General features: G+C 46.7%; 1 protein-coding gene across 1 annotated transcript in view; it reads left to right on the top strand.

Moving 5' to 3' along the window:
* Nucleotides 1-23,894, top strand: part of myo5b (myosin VB) — a 288,715-nt gene that overhangs the window by 228,526 nt on the left and 36,295 nt on the right. Inside the window, exons 23-27 of the mRNA XM_073064077.1 lie at nucleotides 3,844-3,937; nucleotides 11,051-11,199; nucleotides 15,267-15,386; nucleotides 19,696-19,833; nucleotides 20,404-20,469. Of these exons, the coding sequence (XP_072920178.1) occupies nucleotides 3,844-3,937; nucleotides 11,051-11,199; nucleotides 15,267-15,386; nucleotides 19,696-19,833; nucleotides 20,404-20,469 (567 nt within the window). The remainder of the gene's footprint in view (nucleotides 1-3,843; nucleotides 3,938-11,050; nucleotides 11,200-15,266; nucleotides 15,387-19,695; nucleotides 19,834-20,403; nucleotides 20,470-23,894) is intronic.

The raw sequence follows: 23,894 nt of genomic DNA, 5'->3' as shown, positions 1-23,894 counted from the left end.
AATCTGCAGATGCTGGAAATTCAAGCAATACACACAAAATGCTGGCGGAACACAGCGGGCCAGGCAGCATCTATAGGGAGAAGCACTGTCGACGTTTCGGGCCGAGACCCTTTGTCAAGACTAACTGAAAGGAAAGATAGTAAGAGATTTGAAAGTAGTGGGAGGAGGGGGAAATGCGAAATGATAGGAGAAGACCAGAGGGGGTGGGGTGAAGCTGAGAGCCAGAAAGATGATTGGCAAAAGGGATACAGAACTGGAGAAGGGAAAAGATCATGGGACGGGAGGCCTCGGGAGAAAGAAAGGGGGAGGGGAGCACCAGAGGGAGATGGAGAACAGGGAGAGTGATGGGCAGAGAGAGAGAAAAAAAGAGGCGGGGGAAAAAAACTAAATATATCAGGGATGGGGTAAGAAGGGAAGGAGGGGCATTAACGGAAGTTAGAGAAGTCAATGTTCATGCCATCAGGTTGGAGGCTACCCAGACAGAATATGTTGTTCCTCCAATTTGAGTGTGGCTTCATCTTGACAGTAGAGGAGGCCATGGATAGACATATCAGAATGGGAATGGGACGTGGAATTAAAATGTGTGGCCACTGGGAGATCCTGCTTTCTCTGGCAGCGTAGGTGTTCAGCGAAACGGTAACCCAGTCTGCATCGGATCTCACCAATATATAAAAGGCCACACCGGGAGCACCGGACGCAGTATACCACACCAGCCGACTCACAGGTGAAGTGTCGCCTCACCTGGAAGGACTGTGTGGGGCCCTGAATGGTGTTGATGGAGGAAGTGTAAGGGCAGGTGTAGCACTTGTTCCGCTTACAAGGATAAATGCCAGGAGGGAGATCGGTGGGAAGGGATGGGGGGGACAAATGGACAAGGGAGTCGCGTAGGGAGTGATCCCTGCGGAAAGCAGAAAGGGGGGGAGGGAAAGATGTGCTTGGTAGTGGGATCCCGTTGGAGGTAGCAGAAGTTATGGAGAATTATACATTGGACCCGGAGGCTGGTAGGGTGGTAGGTGAGGACAAGGGGAACCCCATCCCGAGTGGGGTGGCGGGCGGATGGGGTGAGGGCAGATGTGCGGGAAATGGGAGAAATGCGTTTGAGAGCAGAGTTGATGGTGGAAGAAGGGAAGCCCCTGTCTTTAAAAAAGGAAGACATCTCCTTCATCTTGGAATGAAAAGCCTCATCCTGAGAGCAGATGCGGTGGAGCTGGAGGAATTGCAAGAAGGAGATAGCATTTTTGCAAGAGACAGGGTGGGAAGAATAATAGTCCAGGTAGCTGTGACAGTCAGTAGGCTTATAGTAGATATCAGTAGATAGGCCGCCTCCAGAGATGGAGACAGAAAGTGCAAGAAAGGGGAGGGAGGTGTTGGAAATGGACCAGGTAAATTTGAGGGCAGGGTGAAAGTTGGAGGCAAAGTTAATGAAGTCAACGACCTCAGCATGCGTGCAGGAGGCAGCGCCAATGCAGTCGTCGATGTAGCGAAGGAAAAGAGGGGGACGGATACCCGTATAGACTTGGAACATGGACTGTTCCACAAAGCCAACAAAAAGGCAGGCATAACTGGGACCCGTGCAGGTGCCCATGGCCACACCCTTGGTTTGGAGGAAGTGGGAGGAGCCAAAGGAGAAATTATTGAGGGTAAGAACTAATTCCGCTAGACAGAGGAGAGTGGTGGTAGAGGGGAATTGGTTAGGTCTGGAATCCAAAAAGAAGCGAAGAGCTTTGAGACCGTCCGGGTGGGGGATGGAGGTATATAGGGACTGGACGTCCATGGTGAAAATAAGGCGGTGGTGGCCAGGGAACTTAAAACCACTGAAAAAATTCAAAGCGTGAGAAGTGTCACGAACATAGGTGGGAAGGAATTGAACAAGGGGGGGATAAGACAGTGTCAAGGTATGCAGAAATTAGTTCGGTGGGGCAGGAGCAAGCTGAGACAGTAGGCCTACCTGGACAGGCAGGTTTGTGGATCTTGGGTAGGAGGTAGAAATGGGAAGTGCGGGGTGTGGGAACTATGAGGTTGGTGGCAGTGGATAGGAGATCCCCAGAGCTGATAAGGTTGGTGATGGTGTGGTAGACAGTGGCCTGGTTCTCCTTAGTGGGGTCATGATCAAGGGGTAAATAAGAGAAGGTATCAGAGAGTTGTCACCGTGCCTCAGCCAGGTAGAGGTCAGTAATCATGGAAAATGTTTACTGACCAGTTCATTCTATGCTGGAAAAAAATCTCCTATAAATTTACTCTCTGAATCTGTGAAATTCAGTTGGTGATGAGGAAGGCAAATGTAATGTTAGCATTCATTTCAAGAGGACTGGAATATAAAAGCGAGGATGTAATGTTGAGACTTTATAAAGCACTGGTGAGGCCTCACTTGGAGTATTGTGAGCAGGTTTGGGCCCATTATCTAAGAAAGGGTGTGCTGACAAGGGAGAGGATTCAAAGGAGATTCACAAAAATTATTCTGGCAATGAAAGGCTTCATATAAGAAGCATTTGATGGCTCTGTGCCTGTACTTGCTGGAACTTAGAAAAATGTGGGGGGGGGGGGGAATCTTATTGAAACCTGTTGAATGTTGAAAAGCCTCAAAAGAGTGGATGTAGACAGGATGTTTACGACATTGGGGGAGTCTAAGATCAGAGGGCACTGCCTGAGAATAGAAGGACATCCATTTAGAACAGAGATGAGGAGGAATTTCTGTAGCCAGAGGGTGGTGAATCTGTGGAATTCATTGCCACAGGTGGCTGTGGAGGCCAAGTCATTGGGTATATTTAAGGCAGAGGATGATAGGTTCTTGATAAGTCAGGGCGTGAAAGGTTATGAGGAGAAGAGAGGAGATTGGAGCTGAGAGGAAAATTGGATCAGGCATGATGAAATGATGCAAACAAGCTCACTGGGCCAAATGGTGTCACTCTGCTCCTATGTCTTCTGGTCTTATTATTGTCACACGTTCCAAGATAAAAGGTTGTCTTGCATACCGTTCTTACAGATCAAACCATTACACAATGCATTGAGGTAGAACAAGGTATAACAATAACAGATTGCAGAATAAGGTGAAACAGCTACAGAGAAAGTGCAGGGCAGGTAGACAATAAGGTGCAAGGTCATAATGAGGTAAATTGTGAGGCCAGGAGTCCATCTCATCATACTAGGAAACTATTCAATTGGGATTGGTTTGTTATTGTCACATGTACCAAGATCCAGTGACAAACTTGACTTGCAGACTGTTCATACAGATCCAATCATTAACACAGTTCATTCAGGTAGAACAAGGATTCCCAACCTGGTGGTATCTTCTGCATGTGGGAGAGAGGAGGTGGGAGAATGTCTGGGGTGGGTGGGATCTTTGATTAAGCTGAGGCAGTGAGGTGTAGACAGAGTCCGTGGAGGGGAGGCTGGTTCCTGTGATGCTCTGAACCGTGTCCACAGCTCTCTGCAGTTTCCTGCGGTCACGTGTGGAGCAAAGACCATGCCAAACCAATTAGGCTGTCATGGAAAGTGATACAGGCAGACTGACACAAGAAGTTATTATTTATTATTTTCTTTCCTTTTCTTTTTTGTATTTGCACAATTTGTTATCTTTTGCACACTGGTTGTTTGTCCATCTTTGTTGTGTGCAGTTTTTTTAATTGATTCTATTGTGTTTCTTTGTATTTATTTTGAATGCCTACAAGAAAACGAATCTCACAGTTTTATATGGTGAGATATACATACTTTGAGAATAAATTTACTTTGAACTATTGAGGTGTGTGAATGAGTGGTTGTGAATGGACAGCACAAAACGACGCTCTCGGGGAACAAGAGGCTGATGAATTGCTAACATGTTGCCTTTACTTTTTGTCTCGACAGCGTGTGCTGGAGCTGGAACAGGAGAACACACTCCTGAAGCATGAAAAGGAGGAACTGAACCAACGCATCATGAGCGAATCCAAGGATGTGGCAGGTGAGATCAAGTCCAAGTTTATTGCTATCTGAATGTAAATAAATCAAATGAAACAGTGTTCCTCAGGACTACAATGCTCCAACAAAACATACATCACATGCAGCATATGAAACAAAATAGGACCATAAATAAGTTAATAACATATAATTCACAATGCATGTAGCACAGGTAGACAGCTTGATGCCCTGGTGATGAGACCTTGGTGGTGGCAGGGTATTCATTAGCCTCACAGCCTGAGGGAAGAAGTTGTTCCCCAGTCTGGCAGTCCCAGTCCTGATGCTCGTGTGCTCCTTCCTGATGGTAGTGGGTCAGAGAGATTGTGGGATGTGTGGTGGAAATGAGACCTCGATGGTGGCAGAGTATTCATTAGCCTCACAGCCTGAGGGAAGAAGTTGTTCCCCAGTCTGGCAGTCCCAGTCCTGATGCTCGTGTGCTCCTTCCTGATGGTAGTGGGTCAGAGAGATTGTGGGATGTGTGGTGGAAATGAGACCTCGATGGTGGCAGAGTATTCATTAGCCTCACAGCCTGAGGGAAGAAGCTGTTACCCAGTCAGGCAGCCCTAGTCCTGATGCTCCTGTACCTCAGCAGATGGAGTAGCATGGTGGCACTAAGTTCCTCTGTTAAGAAGAGGGCATGTCCTGGGTTGTGGGGGTCCTCCATGATGGTTGCAGCCTTTTTGAGCCGTTGCTTTTTGAAGCTGTCCTCGGTGCTGGGAAGGCTAGTGCCCATGACAGAACTGGCTGAGTTTACGACATTCTGCGGCTTTTCCCGATCCTGTGCAGCAGCCCCTCCACGCCAGACGGTGATGCAACCAGTTAGAATGCTCTCCACGGTACACCTGTAGAAATTGGTGAGTTTTAAATAAATAAAAATAAATCAAATTACAGGGCTAGGATTTACTAAAATCACAGTGACAAAAACACTCACAGAAACAGGATAACTTTTCCTCCTCCATCATCATCATCATCATTATGTGCCGTGTCGTATGACGTGGGTGATCGTGGTCTTTGACAGGTGACCCCAACCATTAGCAATACTCTTCAGAGATCGTCTGCCTGGAGTCAATGGTCGTATAACCAGGACTTGTGATCTGCACCGGCTGCTCACACGACCATCCACCACCTGCCCCCATGGCTTCACATGACCCCGATCGGGGGGGGGGGGGGGGGGGGGGGAGCAGTGGGGGAAGGGGCTAAGCACCTTCCACCTCCTTCAGTGGAGATGTATCTCTACCCCACCAAATACCCCACAAAACTTACTAATAAAGGATGTAAACAATAGTGAATTACTGGATAATAGCGAAGGATCTGTAAATAATTACCCAAGGGCCATAACAAAGAAATCTTGGTCAAGATATGAAACTAACATGATCATTTTATCAAGACGTATAAACAAGCTGGATGAACTCAGCAGGTCGGGCAGCATCCGTTGAAAGGAGCAGTCAACGTTTCGGGTCAAGACCCTTCGTCAGGACTTTTTTTTAGTGCAGAGAGAGTGGAGGGCAGTGCGTTCAGAGGGAGTGAGGTTGGGGTTAGTGTGGAGGGAGTGGAGGGCAGTGTGTTCAGAGGGAGTGAGGTTGGGGTTAGTGCGGAGAGAGTGGAGGGCAGTGCGTTCAGAGGGAGTGAGGTTGGGATTAGTGCGGAGAGAGTGGAGGGCAGTGCGTTCAGAGGGAGTGAGGTTGGGGTTAGTGCGGAGAGAGTGGAGGGCAGTGCATTCAGAGGGAGTGAGGTTGGGGTTAGTGCGGAGAGAGTGGAGGGCAGTGCGTTCAGAGGGAGTGAGGTTGGGATTAGTGCGGAGAGAGTGGAGGGCAGTGCGTTCAGAGGGAGTGAGGTTGGGGTTAGTGCGGAGAGAGTGGAGGGCAGTGCGTTCAGAGGGAGTGAGGTTGGGGTTAGTGCGGAGAGAGTGGAGGGCAGTGCGTTCAGAGGGAGTGAGGTTGTGATTAGTGCGGAGAGAGTGGAGGGCAGTGCATTCAGAGGGAGTGAGGTTGGGGTTAGTGCGGAGAGAGTGGAGGGCAGTGTGTTCAGAGGGAGTGAGGTTGGGATTAGTGCAGAGAGAGTGGAGGGCAGTGCGTTCAGAGGGAGTGAGGTTGGGATTAGTGCGGAGGGAGTGGTGGGCAGTGTGTTCAGAGGGAGTGAGGTTGGGATTAGTGCGGAGAGAGTGGAGGGCAGTGTGTTCAGAGGGAGTGAGGTTGGGATTAGTGCGGAGAGAGTGGAGGGCAGTGCATTCAGAGGGAGTGAGGTTGGGGTTAGTGCGGAGAGAGTGGAGGGCAGTGCGTTCAGAGGGAGTGAGGTTGGGGTTAGTGCGGAGAGAGTGGAGGGCAGTGCGTTCAGAGGGAGTGAGGTTGGGATTAGTGCGGAGAGAGTGGAGGGCAGTGCATTCAGAGGGAGTGAGGTTGGGGTTAGTGCGGAGAGAGTGGAGGGCAGTGCGTTCAGAGGGAGTGAGGTTGGAACAGGAGAGAGGAGTGGTGAAGTTGAGACGGTTGATGTCTCGGTGACAGTTGGAGATGAAAAGATCGAGTGCAGGTAGAAGGCCCGGTGGGGGTGTCCAGGAGGAAGAGGAGGGCTGAAGACGGGAGAAGGGGGTCATCAATGGGGTAGGGGAATCCTTGTTAAAGTAGTAGGCTCGGAGACGTAAGCGACGGAAGAAGAGTTCAGCGTCATGCCGGGCACGGAACTCACTGAGGTGTGGACGGAGGGGGACAAAAGTGAGGCCCTTGCTGAGCACAGAACACTCTGCCTCAGAGAGGGGAAGGTCAGAGGGGCTGGTGAAGACATGGCAAGGGTTGGGGCTAGGGTCAGAGGAGGGTAAAGAGAGGGAGGTCTCAGGAGGGAGAGGGGGGTTGGGATGTTCAGGGAGAGCGGGCTGAGGGGAGGATGAGGGATCAGAGGAATGGAGGGGAGTTGAGGGGTGGAGGGAGGGTTGGGAGTCGCGGGGAGGATAGGGGGTAGTAGAGGAAAAAGATGAGCGGTAGGACCCAGCAGCAGTAAGAGTGGTCCCGGTCTGGAGAGGGTCAGGATCTCGGTTCGAGCTGGATCTAGAGCTCGGGGTGTCGGAGTCTGTGGTCTGCAGGGCGCCAGAACTGAGGACCGAATCAGAAGCGGGTGAGTCCATGGCACGCTGGGGCTGATGCCCATGTCCGGGAGGCCGTGATTCCAGTCGGGGTTAGAGTCCGCGGCGGATGGGTCTTCGACCTGTCGGAGTCCTGAGAAGTTGAAGTCCGAGACGTTGGGGTCCGGGCTGGAGGCAGTCGTCATGGGCTGCAGGCGGGCGAACTTGTGATCCCTTTTGGACACGAGGAAGGAGAAGAAACGGCGGTTGGAGGTGTGAATCCGGTGGAGAATGAAGTGTAGGAGAGGTCCATGGCAGATGGTGGAGAGCGAGGCCCGCAGTGGTGGCAGAGAGAGAGACAGGGTCCGCAGGTATCTCCGCATGGTGGTGAGTGTGGCTCGGAGAATCCGGCGCAAGCAGCGGAGGGAGCAGCGGTCAATAAAACGGCGGTACCAGGGGTCCTGACGAAGGGTCTCGACCCAAAACGTCGACTGCTCCTTTCAACGGATGCTGCCCGACCTGCTGAGTTCATCCAGCTTTTTTGTACGTCTTGATTTGACCACAGCATCTGCAGTGTACTTTGTGCTTACATGATCATTTTATGGCTGCCGTATTTTACATACACATCAACATGTTTAATCCGGTTAATGTCTCTTTAAGCTTCAAAGGGTAACTGCACTCAACTTCACTTGTCCCATCACTGAAACGCTTCCACACCCAATGGACACACTTTGAACTCTTCATCTCATGCTCTCAATATTGCTTATTTGTCGGTGGTCCAGGTTGGACGGACTTTCATTGATTCTGTTATGGTTATTATTCAGTTATGGACTCATTGAGTATGCCCACAAGGAAATGAATCTCAGGTTGTATATGGTGACATATACTTACTTTGATAATAAATTTACTTTGAACTTTAGCGAAAGATAGAGTTAATTATTTCAACTATAATATCCTAGAATTCTATTACAGTTTAGACAGGTTGCTGGTATAGTTGAACAGAGGGATTTAATAAATCATGTGACTTTACATTCTTCACGTTCTTGGTTTGTTAACAAGCTACAGTGAAAAATCATTATTAATTAAATGCAATGTCAGGTAAGACAGAAACGTACGCACGCACACACACACACACTCACACACACACACACACACACACACACACACACACACACACACACACACACTCACACGCACTCACGCACACACACGCACACACACGCACACACACGCACACACACGCACTCACACACACACACACACACACACACACACACACACACACACACACACGCACTCACACGCACTCACACGCACTCACACACACGCACACACACGCACACACACGCACACACACGCACTCACACGCACTCACACGCACACACACACACACACACACACACACACACACACACTCACACACACACACACACACACACACACACACACACACACACACTCACACGCACTCACACACACACACACGCACTCACACACACACACACACACACACACACACACACACACACACACACACACACACACACACACACACCACTTTATTAGCAGAGGGGAAAGAGGGAGAAGAGGGGAGTAGTAGTGAGAGGGGCCCAGTAGTCAGGGGAATAGACAGAAGGTTCTGTGGATGTGAACAGGACACCTGAATGGTATGTTGCCTCCCAGGTGCCAGGGTCAGGAATGTCTGGGAGCATGTGTACACCATTTTGGAGAGGGAGGGGGAGCAGCCAGACATCTTGGTACATATCGGTACCAATGACATAGGAAGGCAAAGCAAAGAGGTCCTGAAAAGAGAAGTTAGAGAGCTAGGTAGAAAGCTGAGAAGAAGGACCTGCCGGGTAGCCAGTGAGGGTAGAAACAGGATGATTTGGCAGATAAATGTGTGGCTGAGAAGCTGGTGCAGGAGCAGGGCTTCAGATTCTTGAATCATTGGGATCTCTTCCGGGGGAGGTATGACCTGTTCAAAAGTGACGGGTTGCACCTGAACCCGAGGGGGACCAATATTCTCATTTCGGGCTGTTGGGGAAGGTTTAAATTAATTTGGCAGTGGGCTGGGAACCGGAGTGAAGAGACTCAGAATAGGACAGATAGCAAAAAAAGCAAGAATAGCGTGCAGCCAGACTGTCAAGAAGAGTAGGTAGATGATAGGACAAAATTGCAGCCTGAGGGGAACAGTGCATTGGGGATGCAGAATCAAAAAGGGTAGCAAATACAGCACGCAAAGTGTTAGATCTCAACGCACAGAGCATAGGAAGTAAGGTGGATGATCTGGTTGCACTGTTACAGGAGAAAATCCAAAGGTCTGAGATGCAAAGGGACTTGGGAGTCCTTTTGCAGAACACCCTAAAGGTTCATTTGCAAGTAGAGTCGGTGGTGAGGAAGGCAAATGCAATGTTAGCATTCATTTCAAGAGGTCTAGGATACAAGAGCAGGGATGTGATGCTGAGGCTTGATAAGGCACTGGTGAGGCCTCACCTTGAGTATTGTGAACAGTTTTGGTCTCCTCATCTTAGAAAAGATGTGCAGGATTGGAGAGGGTTCAGAGTAGGTTCACAAGGATGATTCCAGGAATGAGTCATCATACGAGGAACGTTTGATAGCTCTAGGTCTGTACTCGCTGGGATTTAGAAGGACGGGGGGGGGGGGGGGGGAATCTCATTGAAACCTTTTGAATGTTGAAAGGCCTGGACTGAGTAGATGTGCAAAGGATGCTTCCCATGGTGGGGGAGTCTAGGACAAGAGGGCAGAGCCGCAGGATGGAGGGGAGTTTATTTAAAATAGAGATGTGGAGAAATTTCTTTAACCAGAGGGTGGTGAATTTGCAGAATTTATTACCACAGACTGCTGTGGAGGTCAGGTCATTGGGCATATTTAAGACAGAGATTGATAGGTTCTTGATTGGACGTGGCATCAAAGATTATGGGGAGAAAGCTGGGGAGTGGGGCTGAGGAGGGGTTAAAAAAGGATCAGCCATGATTGAATGGCAGAGCAGACTCAATGGGACAAATGGCCTAATTCTGCCCTTGTGTCTTATGAATGCAAATATCTAATCAGCCAATCACGTGGCAGCAACTGAATGCAGAAGTGGTCAAGAGGTTCAATTGTTGTTCAGACCGACCATCAGAATGGGGAAGAAATGTGATCTGGGTGATTTTGACCATAGAATGATTATTGGTGTCAGATGGTAAGCTCTGAGTATCTCAGCAACTGAGGATCTCCTGGAATTTTCACACACAACAGTCTCTGAAAAAGTTTCCAGAGAACAGTGCGAAAAGCAAAAGAGACATCCAATGAGTGGCAGTTCTGTGGGTAAAAATGCATTGTTATTCAGAGAAGTGTGTGGAGAATAGCCAGAGTGGTTCAAGGTGACAGTAACTCAAATAATCACACTTTACAACAGTGGTATGCAGAAGAGCATCTCTGAATGCACAACTCAGCGAAACTTGAAGTGGATGGGCTACAGCAGCAGAAGACCACAAGCATACACTCTGTGGCCACTTTATTAAGTACAGGAGGTAACTAATAAAAGTGGCCGCTGAGTGATGCATTGACTTGCTGCCACATGATTGGCTAATGAGATATTTGCAGTAATGAGCAGGTGTACAGTTGTAGCTGATAAAGTGGCCGCTGAGTGGAGATCACACACTTTGCAGGTGACTAGCATACTGCAATCACAGAATATTCATCCTTAGCCCATAGTGTCCTAATTGATGTAGAATTTTCCCTTTAAAACATTTCTGCATCCTTCACCTCTATGGGTAATAGTAAAAATAATTTGTTTATGTTACTAGTGCCTTCTACTGCAGAATTCTAGCTTGTTTTATGCTCTGTAGCACCACATCTATCGTGCATCCTTTGTCTATGCCTTTTGCAAGTGGAATGGCAGAATGGATCCGAACAGATTCCCAGGGGTCACTTCCTCTCCCTAATGAAGTGCAATTGGAGCATTCCTTTAAAATGTGAATCACAGGAAAACTGGGATCTGATTACGCGCATTCTTTTCTGCTTCAAGCCACTGCCTATAACAGGATTGCACTGTGTCCACAGAAAAATTCTCAGAGAAGATAGAAAAGGAAAATGCGCAGTCGAAGAAAGAGATAGACGAAGAACGATCTCGCTATCAAAACCTCCTGAAGGAATATTCCCGTCTGGAACAGCGCTATGACAATCTGCGAGAGGAGATGACGCTCATTAAGGTGTTTCTATAAGCTTTTACAGACTAATACAAACAAGTACCGTAGTTTAAAAATCCTACATTTACACCTGAATGCTTCTGGTTAACAATGGATTCCGTTTCATTGGGACACATCAAGACCAGTATATTTTGGCCCAATTAAGTGGCTGCCCCATTTAGCTGAAGTTTTACGGAAATAGTTAAAAAGGTATAAAAAAGAGCAAGTTACTAATTAACTGAGTAATAAATTATTTATTTATATGAAATTTAGAACAAATTTGAACACTATCAAGACTACTACAGTAGTATAAAACCGTATTAGTTTGTAATAGTTCATTCAATGCATGCTGCCATGTTCTTTTGACTGACGGTAAATGAACAAAATCTGTGCAGACACCTAGTGAAGAAACTGGACTGTCGTCATACAATGCTATCAATGGCTGCATCCTCCAAATCCTTCAAATCTTCATTTTCATCGCAACATTGAAAATAATTGTCAATGCCTTCAAATCCTTTGTAGCTCCTAAATTATTGAAGTAGAGAAATAGTTTCAATTTCTCTCCTGGCCATTAAGACCATAAGACCATGAAGCATAGAAGCAGAATTAGGCATTCAGTCCAGTGAGTCTGCTCTGCCATTCCATCACGGCTGATCCCAGATCCCACTCAACCCCGTACGCCTGCCTTCTTGCCATATCCTTTGATGCCCTGACCGATCAAGGATCAATAAACTTCCGCCTTAAATATACACACAGGCTTGGCCTCCATCACAGTCCATGGCAGAGCATTCTACAGATTTACTACTCTCTGGCTAAGAAAAATCCTCCTTAACTCTGTTCTAAAGGGTCACCTCTCAATTCTGAGGCTATGCCCTGTAGTTCTGGATACCCCCACAATAGGGAAACCCCCTCTCCACATCCACCCTATCTAGCCCTTTCAACATTCGGTAGGTTTCAATGAGATCCCCCCACATTCTTCTAAATTCCAGTGAGAACAGGCTCAAAAGCTGCCAAATCCTCCTCCTATGTTAACCCCTCAGTTCCCTGAATCATCCTCATGAACCTCCTCTGGACTCTCTCCAATGACAACACATCCTTTCTGAGATATGGGGCCCAAAACTGTTGGCAATACTCCAAGTGCAGCCTGACTAGTGTCTTATAAAGGCTCAGCATTATCTCCTTGCTTTTACAGTCTATTCCCCTTGAAATAAATGCCAATATTGCATTTGCCTTCTTTACCACAGACTCAACCTGTAAATTAACCTTCTGCACGATGACTCCTAAGTCCCTCTGCACCTCTGATGCTTGAACCTTCTCCCCATTTAGATGATAGTCTGCACTATTGTTCCTTTTATCAAAACGCATTATCAAACATCTCCCAACACTGTATTCCATCTGTCACATTTTTGCCCATTCTTCCAATTTGTCTAAGTCCTGGGCCTGCAATGGGTGTAGATTTCTCTGTGTGTGTTCTAAAAGGTCGGCACAGCATTGTGGGCCGAAAGGCTGTACTGTGCTGTGGTGTTCTGTCATCTGAAAACAAGATGTTCCAGTGTTAAGAATAAACTGTGAAGTAGCAGGTTCAGTGGTGTGACACCTGCTGCAGAGAAGCTTCTAGAAAAATACAGATTCAGCTGTACTGGAAATTTTCTGAACAAGTACACATACTGTATGTTGGTGATTTTATATAAAATACAAGCTGGCATTGGAAAAGTTAAACTGCAAAAACAAAACAGAGAAAGCAATCTTACATTGTAATTCAATACTAACAAGTGCACAGAATTGGGGCGTCTTTTGTCTCTGTTCCATCTCGGAGAGCCACAGATGTGGATCAAGATGGACAGCACTTCTGGAGAGCATGGTGGAAGTTCAGAGGAAAATCGACAGAGGGTTGTTTGCAATCTCCTTTGCGTTATACTGATGAGAGTCTACAGAGGCCGGAAATCCAGAGCAACACGCACCAAATGCTGGAGGAATTCAGCAAGTCAGACATCATCTATGGAGAAGAATAATCAGTAAATGGTTTGGGCATCAGGCACCCTTCATCGATGCTGCCTGACCTGCTGAGATCCCACAGCATTCTGTGTTTTCTGGAGTGGGGTGGGGGGGGAGGTAGTGCCGCAGTTACAGCAACACTATTATAGCTTGGGGCATCAGAATTCAGAGTTCACCTCTCTTAGAAAGTTTAAATATTCTTCCTGAGTGCGTGGGTTTTCTTCCAGGTGCTCCGGTTTCCTCCCACAGTCCAAAGGTGTAACGGTTAGTAAGTTAATTGCTCATTGTAACTAGACTAGTATTAAATCGATGGGTTGCTAGGCAGTGCAGCTCAGTGGTCCAGAAGGGCTGTTCTTCACTGTTTCTCTAAATAAATATATATCAGGTCAGATCAAGGCTTTTCATTTCTCACTGATGCTGCTCGATCTGCTGAGTTCCTCCAGCATTTTATCCTCTCCATGATTTCCTGGTCTTCAGGACTGCAGGACACAACTTTCTTAAGCCCACCACCCCTTCTGGGGCATAGGCTTTTGACAGCAGCTCTCCAGATTCCTCTGACCTGAGCCAGTCCCCCAGATTATCCCCAGGTGTAGCCCATTGTCGAAGATCCTCTCCCAGGGAGGCCGTCTTTGGAGCCTCTGGGTTTTTATGGGATGGGATTGCTACCCCCTTTCGCAGCCGGGCTGGGGACCGTCCATGTCTTCTACCAAATAGATTCAACCCAGCACATCCTCACTGATTTGATTTGACACAAAACAGCACATTTCACCGTATGTTTCCAAGTACACATGGCAAAGAAAGCAAAACTTTAATCTTTGTTACTGCTCAGCACAATTCCTTTGTCAGCTGCAGTGTTTAACATGACATCTCAACACTGCTTGAAGGCATTTGTGTATTGCCTAAAGATGAAAAATTATCTTCCTTTGTCACACTAAAGTTCAAGTTCAATTATCATGAATACATCCAAGTAAAGCAGCGTTCCTCCAGGGCCAAGGTGCAAAACACAGAGCCAGCAGCACACAGCACATATAGTTACAATAACAGAAAAACATAGTCAGCAACAAAATGTAGCCGCCGTCCCTGAGTGATATGATCTGTAGATTGATGGTGCATGGGCTATTGTCTTGATCTGGCTTGTCTTCCACTGCGTGAACACTGGAGGGCAGCAGTGAGCCCCCAACCCAGTACACATGTACATCACAACTTTGAAACATTGAGTAGGGTCCATCATTTGCATCAACAACCTACATAGTCGAGGATGTGCTGGGAACAGCCCACAAGTGTCACCAAAGAACACCGAGCATCGACCAGTACAGCACAGAAACAAGCCCTTAGGCCCAATGTTGTGTCAAACCAATTAAACTAGTAATGAAATGGCCAAATAAGCTAATCTCTTTTGTCTACACAATGTCCACACCCTTCTATTTTCCTCACATTCATGTTCCTATCTAAACAACTCTTAAAAGTCTCTAATGGATCTGCCTCTACCACCACCCCAGGCGTCTACCACTACTCCCTGTGTAAAAAAAACAGCTTTGAAATTACACCCCCTCACTTTAAATACGTGTCCTCTGGTATCAGACATTTCAACCCTGGGAAAACGATACTAACTATGCCTCTCATAATTTTATAAAGCTCTATCAGATCTCCCCTCAGCCTCTGTCATACTAAAGAAAACAACCCAAGTTTGTCCAACCTCTCGTTATAGCACAGCCCCTCTAATCCAGGCAGCATCCTCGTAAATCTCTTCTGCACCCTCTCCACCATGTTTCCACAGCATGCCCACAACTCACCAATAGCCCTAACCCATATGTCCATAGTATGTGGGAGGAACCCGGAGCGGTTGTGGGGAGAACGTACAGATTCCTTACAGGCAGCAGCGGGAATTGACCCCTGATTGTAATGTGTTACACCAGGTGCTATACTACCATGCTGTCCAATAACTACTGATGCATTTCATTAAGTAATGACTCAAGATGCACAGAACATGAATACAAATGAGAGAATAACTGATTATGTAAATGAAGGACTAATTCCCGGATCCTTGTTCTGTCTCGTTCCACTAATTCCTTAATTATTTTCTCACATTATTTTAGCAAACACCAGGCCACCGGAGAAACCCCTCCAATCAAAGCAGCCTGGAATCTGATTCCAACTATCCCTCCTTCTCAACGTCGGACATCGGGGACACTGAGGACGCCTTGCAGCTGGTTGAGGTGACTGATTTCAGATTCTACAATTTCATAACTTGGCAACGCAAAGACTTCCAACTGACTATAATACAGTGAGAAATCTCTAACCACAGCTTGATCTTTACAACCAGGAGCAGAGATAGGCTATTCAGCCCATCAAATCTCTTCTGTCATTCAACCATGGCTGATTTAATTTTCATTTCGACCCTATTTTCCTGTCTTCTTCCCATAGCTTTTGACACCCTAACTCATCAAGAACCTACCAACCTCTGCTTTAAGTATACCCAATGACTGGTGTCCACAGCTGTTTACCAGATAAACACATGTTCAACTGGTCTAACCTGATAACAAAAAACGGAGCTCAGCGAAAACAATGACTTGGCCCTCTGTGGCAATTAATTCCACAGATTCACTATCCTGTGGCTAAAGAAATTCCTCCTCATCTCTGTTCTAAATGGATGTCCCTCTATTGTGAGGCTGTGCTTTCTGGTCCTAGACTCCCCCGCTATCGGAAACAACCTCTCCATGTCCACTCTATCTAGTCCTTTCAACAGTTGATAGATTTCAATGAGATCCTTCCTCGTTCTTCTGAACTCCAGCGAGTATAGGTTTCCATTTCCCGACGCTGTTTGCAAGGAGGTTGTATAGTCTTCCAGTAACCATGTGTGTTTGTTCTGGTTTTCCTATAAGACCATAAGATTTAGAAGCAGAACTAGGCCATTTGGCCCATCGAGTCTGCTCTGCCCTCTCAGTTCCAATCTCCTGCTTTCTCCCTGTATCCCTTCATGACCTCACCAATTAAGAACCTATCAACCTCTGCCATAAATGTACATAATGACTTGGCCTCCACAGCTGCCTGTGGCAATGAATTCCACAGGTTCACCACTCTCTGGCTAAAGTCCTCCTCAATTCTGTTCTAAGAGGATGCCCCTCTATTCTGAGCTGCATCTTCAGGTCTTAGACTCTACCACCATAGAAAGTAGCTTCTCCACATCTACTCTATCAAGGCCTTTCACCATTCATTGGGTTTCAATTAGATCACCCCTCATTCTTCCAAATTTTAGCATGAACAAGCTCAGAGCCATCAAATGCTGTTCAATATGACAAGCCGCTCAATCCTGGAATAATTTTCGTGAGCCTCCTTTGAACGCTCTCAAGTCTCAGATCGTCCTTTCTAAGACAAGGAGCCCAAAACTGTTCACAATACCCCAAGTGAGGCCTCACCAGTGCTTTATAAAGTTTCAACATTACATCCTTGCTTTTATAGTCTAGTCCTCTTGAAATGAATGTGAACATTGCATTTGCCTTCCTGACCACAGACTCAACCTGCAAATTAACCTTTGTCTCCTGCCAATCAGCCACTGCTCTATCCATGCTAGAATCTTTCCTGTACATGGGCTTGTAGCTTGTTAAGCAGCCTCATGTGTGGCACCTTGTCAAAGACCTTTTGAAAATCCGAGTACACAACGGCAACTAGTTCAACCAGTCTATCCCGCTTGTTATTTCTTCAAAGAATTCCAACAGATTCATCAGGCAAGATCTTCCCTTGAGGAAACCATGCTGACTACATCCTATTTTATCATGTGCTTCCAAATACGCCAAAACCACATCCTTAACAATCAATTCCAATATCTTCCCAACCACTGAGGTCAGACTAACTCCCTTTCTTCTGCCTCTCTCCCTTCCTGAAGATTGGAGTGATATTTGCAATTTTCCAGTCTTCCAGAACCATTCCAGAACCAAGTGATTCTTGAAAGATCGTTACTAATGCCTCCACAATCTCTTCAGCCTCCTCTTTCAGAACCCTGGGGTGTACACCATCTGGTCCAGGTGACTTATCTACCTTCAGAACTTTCAGTTTCCCAAGAACCTTCTCTCTAGTAATGGTAACCTCACACTTGACACCTGGAGCTTCCACCATTCTGTTAGTGTCTTCCACAGTGAAGACTGATTTAAAATACTTATTCAGTTCATCCACCATTTCCTTGTTCCCCCCCCTCCCCATTACTACCTCTCCAGCATTATTTTCCAGTGGTCTGATATCCACTCTCACCTCTCTTTTACACTTCATCTACCTGAAGAAGCTTCTGGTATCCTCTTTAATGTTATTGGCTAGCTTAGTTTCATATTCTATCTTTACCTTTTTAATTACTATTTTTTGGTTTCTTCTGTTGGTTTTTAAAAGCTTTCCAATCCTCTAATTTCCTGCTAATTTTTGATCTATTATATGCTCTCTCTTTGGCTTTTATATTGACTTTGACTTCTCTTGTTAGCCCCTGTTGTGTCATCTTGCCTTTTGAATATATCTTCCTCTTTGGGATGTACATATCCTGAGCCTTCCTAATTGCTTCCAGAAATTCCAGCCATTGCTGCTCTGCCATCATCCCTGTCAGTGTTCTTTTCCAATCAGTTCAGGCCAACTCCTCTCTCATGCCTCTAATTCTCTTTACTCCACTGTAATACTGATACATCTGACTTTAGCTTCTCCTTAAATTTCAGGGTGAATTCAATCATAGTCTGATCTCTGGCCCCTAAGGGTTCTTTCACCTTAAGCTCTCTGATCAATTCTGGTTCATTGCACAATGCCGAATCCAGAATAGCTGATCCCCTGGTGGACACAACCACAAGCTGCTTTGAAAATCCATTTCATAGGCATTCTAGAAATCCTTCCTGTTAGCATCCAACACCAACCTGATTTTCCCAATCTACTTGCATATTGAAGCCCCCCATGACTATTGTAACATTGCCTTTTTGGCATGCATTTTCTATCTCCATTGGTATTTTGTAGACCGTGTCCTTACTACTGTTTGGGGGTCTGTATACAACTCCCATCAGGGTCTCTTTACCCTTGCACTTCCTTAGCTCTGTCCACAATGATTCAACACCTTCTGACCCTATGACACCACTTTCTAATGATTTCACTTTTTACCAGCAGAGCAATGCCACCCCCTCTCCCTTCCTTCCTGCCTGTCCTTTCAATACAATGTATATCTTTGGACATTAAACTCCCAGCTATAATCTTTCAGCCATGATTCAGTGATGCCTACAACATCTTACATGCCAAAATGTAACTATGCTACAAGTTCATCAACCTTATTCCGTATACTGCGTGCATTCAAATATAATACCTTCAGTCCTGTATTCACCCTTTTCGATTTTGACCACTCTTTACCTTGCAACTCATCCAGTTGACTGCAGTTTTGCCCTAGCATTAGCTCTTCCTTGCTTGGAGTCTCACTACACATTGCCTGTTTGAAAACCAACTACCTCATCCTCAGTACTATCACTCTGGTTCCCATCCTCTGTTAAATTAATTTAAACCCTCCTGAACAACTCTGGCCAACCTGCCCACAGGGATTTTGGGCTCCCTTGGGTTTGATGTCTGGGCTGCACAGCAGCTGAACCTCTTGACCATGTCTGCATGCTTTTATATATAGAGTTGCTGCTACAGAATTGGCTGACAATATTGCTGCTGACAGAATTGGCTGTTTACAATAACAAACAGATGGACAGATGTATCTTATAAAGTGGCCACTGAGTATATATGGGACCCATTCAGAGCCTCTTGTGATGCTGTGGACAAAAATGTAGAATAGCTACACATTAAACCAACATTATTACATTATTACCCAGCAATGTTTCAGTGCAAAGCTGTGAAGTATCTTCTCATAAATCGGTTAATTTAATCAAGGAATAGTTGTGTGCAGCCTGGAGATCTTCCAAATCTTCCAAATTTGAAGGCATCCTCCAAATCTTTATTTTCATTGTAACATTCAAGACGATTGTTGATGCCTTCAAATTCTTCATGGTGCCTAACTGGTTGAAGCAGTGTAATCATTCCATTTTCATTCTCTGCTGTTTCTGAAATCTCAAAAGCCCCAATGCTTGAAACTTCAATGAGCAAAACAGTTCTGAATTGTCTTACTGCTTATTTTCTCACCAACTATCAGTAACAAAAACTTCTGCTTTTTGAACACAAGCACATGCAACTGACAAAGTTTAAAAAATGTTTGCTCTAAACATGGTGTAGTGTCCCATGGCCACACAAACTGACACTAGTCCGAATCTGTTTGACAAGTCTCCTGTCCCAATTAAGCGGTACAGTGTCTCAAATAAACAAAGGGAATCCCAGCTATTTTCTAGATTAGATATTTTCCTTTAAGACTTGTTCCAAATAAATGGCTGCCCTGATTAATCGATGATCCAATTATCTGGAATCCAGTGTATTTTCTTGTATGTCAGTTCATTTAATCATAGGTCTTTTTGTGTAGACTGGGAAATTTTGGTGGAAGTATTTGTGTTTGATGAACTTCATGCCCCGTGTCCTTCACAGGAAGCAGGTCTGGAGAATGCTGCTATGGATATGACTCTGTTCCTGAAACTGCAGAAACGAGTGCGGGAGCTGGAACAAGAGAGAAAATCATTACGCGCAGAGTTGGAGCAAAAGGAAACAGTGGAAACCAAAACAATGGTATTGTAATCACTAAAGACTGCAGCCAACTGTATTCAATCTTGCTGGCTGGTTTGGATACAGACATCTTTTCCCCTCTCTGGCATTAAACGATTGAGTGGTTGCCTGGTAGAATAAATAGGCACCACAGTAGCGTAGTGGTAATCGAGACACCATTACTTCTCGAAGCATCAAAGTTCAGATTTCAATCCGGCATCCTCTGTAAACAAATTTGTACATTCCATCCGCGGGCATTTGGGTTTCCTTCAGGTGCCCCAGTTTCCTCCCACATTCCATAGACATTCCGGTTAGTAGGTTAATTGGTCATCGTAAATTGTCCTGTGATTAGACTGGGGTTAAATCAGTGAGTTGCTGGGTGGCACGACTCAAAGTGCTGGAGGGTCTGTTCCACCCTGTGGGTCTGTAACTCTAAATAAAACAAAATAAAATTCCCTTCAACTGTGGAGCTCTACCCTGAACTCATTCAGTGTCTGCGGAGAAAAATTAGAGGGAAATAAGACAGTTTACTTATTTCTGATTTGATCACTATTTTTCATTCTGTGACAATAAATTTGCTTTCCTTCCACAAAGGCAAATGCGTACAACGGCACCCCAGACAATGAACAAGCTGCAGAAATGGCCTATGAAAGCTTAAAGGTAGGAGTTGGAATTGGTTTATTATTGTCACATGGACTGTGATGCATGAAAAGCTTGTCTTGCACACTGTTCATACAGATCAGATCAGATCATTACACAGCGCACTGAGGTAGAGCAAGGTAAAACTAACAGAGTGCAGAATAAAGTGTAACAGCTACAGAGAGAGTGCAGTGCAGGTGATCAAGAGAGGCAAGATCACAACGAGGTAGATTGTGAGGACAGCAATTTATTATACTGGGGAGCTATTTAATAGTCTTATAACAGTTGGATTAAATCTATCTTTGAGCCTAGTGCTATGTGCTTTCTGGCTTCTGTCTGATAGAAGAGGGGAGAAGAGAGACACCACACTTGAAGTATTGTGTTCAGTCTGGTCACCTCATTACTTTTTTTTTGTAGATGTAGGTTTCTTTTATATCGGAGAATTACACAGTACACAACCGGAAACTCATACTCTTCACAGACATCCATGAACAAGAGACCCCGTAGAATGAATGATAGAACATCGTAGCCCTGAAACTCACTCTTCCCCCAACCGTCACAGAAGAAGCAGTGAAAGCATCGACCCCCATGCCCTCCAACTTGTGCCAGCAAAGCACAGATTCCCCCCCACTCCCCAGCAACCGTGCAAACAACAGCAAAAGCCCCAACAGAGATCTTCATCCAGAGTCCATCAAAACTACATTATTGGAAGCATGTGGAAGCTTTCGAGAGGGTGCAGAGGAGATTGACCAGGATGCTGCCTGGATTAGAGAGGGTGCAGAGGAGATTGACCAGGATGCTGCCTGGACTAGAGAGGGTGCAGAGGAGATTTACCAGGATGCTGTCTGGATTAGAGAGGGTGCAGAGGAGATTGACCAGGAAGCTGCCTGGATTAGAGAGGGTGCAGAGGAGATTTACCAGGATGCTGTCTGGATTAGAGAGGGTGCAGAGGAGATTTACCAGGATGCTGCCTGGATTAGAGAGGGTGCAGAGGAGATTCACCAGGATGCTGCCTGGATTAGAGAGGGTGCAGAGGAGATTTACCAGGATGCTGCCTGGATTAGAGAGGGTGCAGAGGAGATTTACCAGGATGCTGTCTGGATTAGAGAGGGTGCAGAGGAGATTTACCAGGATGCTGCCTGGATTAGAGAGGGTGCAGAGGAGATTGACCAGGATGCTACCTGGATTAGAGAGGGTGCAGAGGAGATTGACCAGGATGCTGCCTGGATTAGAGAGGGTGCAGAGGAGATTTACCAGGATGCTGCCTGGATTAGAGAGGGTGCAGAGGAGATTTACCAGGATGCTGTCTGGATTAGAGAGGGTGCAGAGGAGATTTACCAGGATGCTGCCGGGATTAGAGAGGGTGCAGAGGAGATTCACCAGGATGCTCCTGGATTAGAGAGGGTGCAGAGGAGATTTACCAGGATGCTGCCTGGATTGGAGAGGGTGCAGAGGAGATTTACCAGGATACTGCCTGGATTAGAGAGGGTGCAGAGGAGATTTACCAGGATGCTGTCTGGATTAGAGAGGATGCAGAGGAGATTTACCAGGATGCTGCCTGGATTAGAGAGGGTGCAGAGGTGATTTACCAGGATGCTGTCTGGATTAGAGAGGGTGCAGAGGAGATTCACAAGGATGCTCCTGGATTAGAGAGGGTGCAGAGGAGATTTACCAGGATGCTGCCCTGGATTAGAGAGGGTGCAGAGGAGATTTACCAGGATGCTGCCTGGATTAGAGAGGGTGCAGAGGAGATTTACCAGGATGCTGCCTGGATTAGAGAGGGTGCAGAGGAGATTCACCAGGATGCTGCCTGGATTAGAGAGGGTGCAGAAGAGATTCACCAGGATGCTGCCTGGATTAGAGAGGGTGCAGAGGAGATTCACCAGGATGCTGCCTGGATTAGAGAGGGTGCAGAGGAGATTCACCAGGATGCTGCCTGGATTAGAGAGGGTGCAGAAAAGATTCACCAGGATGCTGCCTGGATTAGAGAGGGTGCAGAGGAGATTCACCAGGATGCTCCTGGATTAGAGAGGGTGCAGAGGAGATTCACCAGGATGCTGCCTGGATTAGAGAGGGTGCAGAGGAGATTCACCAGGATGCTCCTGGATTAGAGAGGGTGCAGAGGAGATTTACCAGGATGCTGCCGGGATTAGAGAGGGTGCAGAGGAGATTCACCAGGATGCTCCTGGATTAGAGAGGGTGCAGAGGAGATTTACCAGGATGCTGCCTGGATTGGAGAGGGTGCAGAGGAGATTTACCAGGATACTGCCTGGATTAGAGAGGGTGCAGAGGAGATTTACCAGGATGCTGTCTGGATTAGAGAGGATGCAGAGGAGATTTACCAGGATGCTGCCTGGATTAGAGAGGGTGCAGAGGTGATTTACCAGGATGCTGTCTGGATTAGAGAGGGTGCAGAGGAGATTCACAAGGATGCTCCTGGATTAGAGAGGGTGCAGAGGAGATTTACCAGGATGCTGCCCTGGATTAGAGAGGGTGCAGAGGAGATTTACCAGGATGCTGCCTGGATTAGAGAGGGTGCACAGGAGATTTACCAGGATGCTGCCTGGATTAGAGAGGGTGCAGAGGAGATTCACCAGGATGCTGCCTGGATTAGAGAGGGTGCAGAAGAGATTCACCAGGATGCTGCCTGGATTAGAGAGGGTGCAGAGGAGATTCACCAGGATGCTGCCTGGATTAGAGAGGGTGCAGAGGAGATTCACCAGGATGCTGCCTGGATTAGAGAGGGTGCAGAGAAGATTCACCAGGATGCTGCCTGGATTAGAGAGGGTGCAGAGGAGATTCACCAGGATGCTCCTGGATTAGAGAGGGTGCAGAGGAGATTCACCAGGATGCTGCCTGGATTAGAGAGGGTGCAGAGGAGATTCACCAGGATGCTCCTGGATTAGAGAGGGTGCAGAGGAGATTTACCAGGATGCTGTCCTGGATTAGAGAGGGTGCAGAGGAGATTCACCAGGATGCTGCCCTGGATTAGGGAGGGTGCAGAGGAGATTTACAAGGATGCTGTCTGGATTAGAGAGGGTGCAGAGGAGATTTACCAGGATGCTGCCTGGATTAGAGAGGGTGCAGAGGAGATTTACCAGGATGCTGCCTGGATTAGAGAGGGTGCAGAGGAGATTTACCAGGATGCTGTCTGGATTAGAGAGGGTGCAGAGGAGATTTACCAGGATGCTGCCTGGATTAGAGAGGGTGCAGATGTGATTCACCAGGATGCTCCTGGATTAGAGAGGGTGCAGAGGAGATTTACCAGGATGCTGCCTGGATTAGAGAGGGTGCAGAGGAGATTTACCAGGATGCTCTTGGATTAGAGAGGGTGCAGAGGAGATTTACCAGGATGCTGCCCTGGATTAGAGAGGGTGCAGAGGAGATTCACCAGGATGTTCCTGGATTAGAGAGGATGCAGAGGAGATTCACCAGGATGCTCCTGG

This window comes from Hemitrygon akajei, chromosome 13 (genome assembly GCF_048418815.1).
Source record: "Hemitrygon akajei chromosome 13, sHemAka1.3, whole genome shotgun sequence".
Classification (NCBI taxonomy): Eukaryota; Metazoa; Chordata; class Chondrichthyes; order Myliobatiformes; family Dasyatidae; genus Hemitrygon; species Hemitrygon akajei.
The sequence above is the reverse complement of the archived record's forward strand: the minus strand, read 5'-3'. Positions and strand labels throughout refer to the sequence as shown.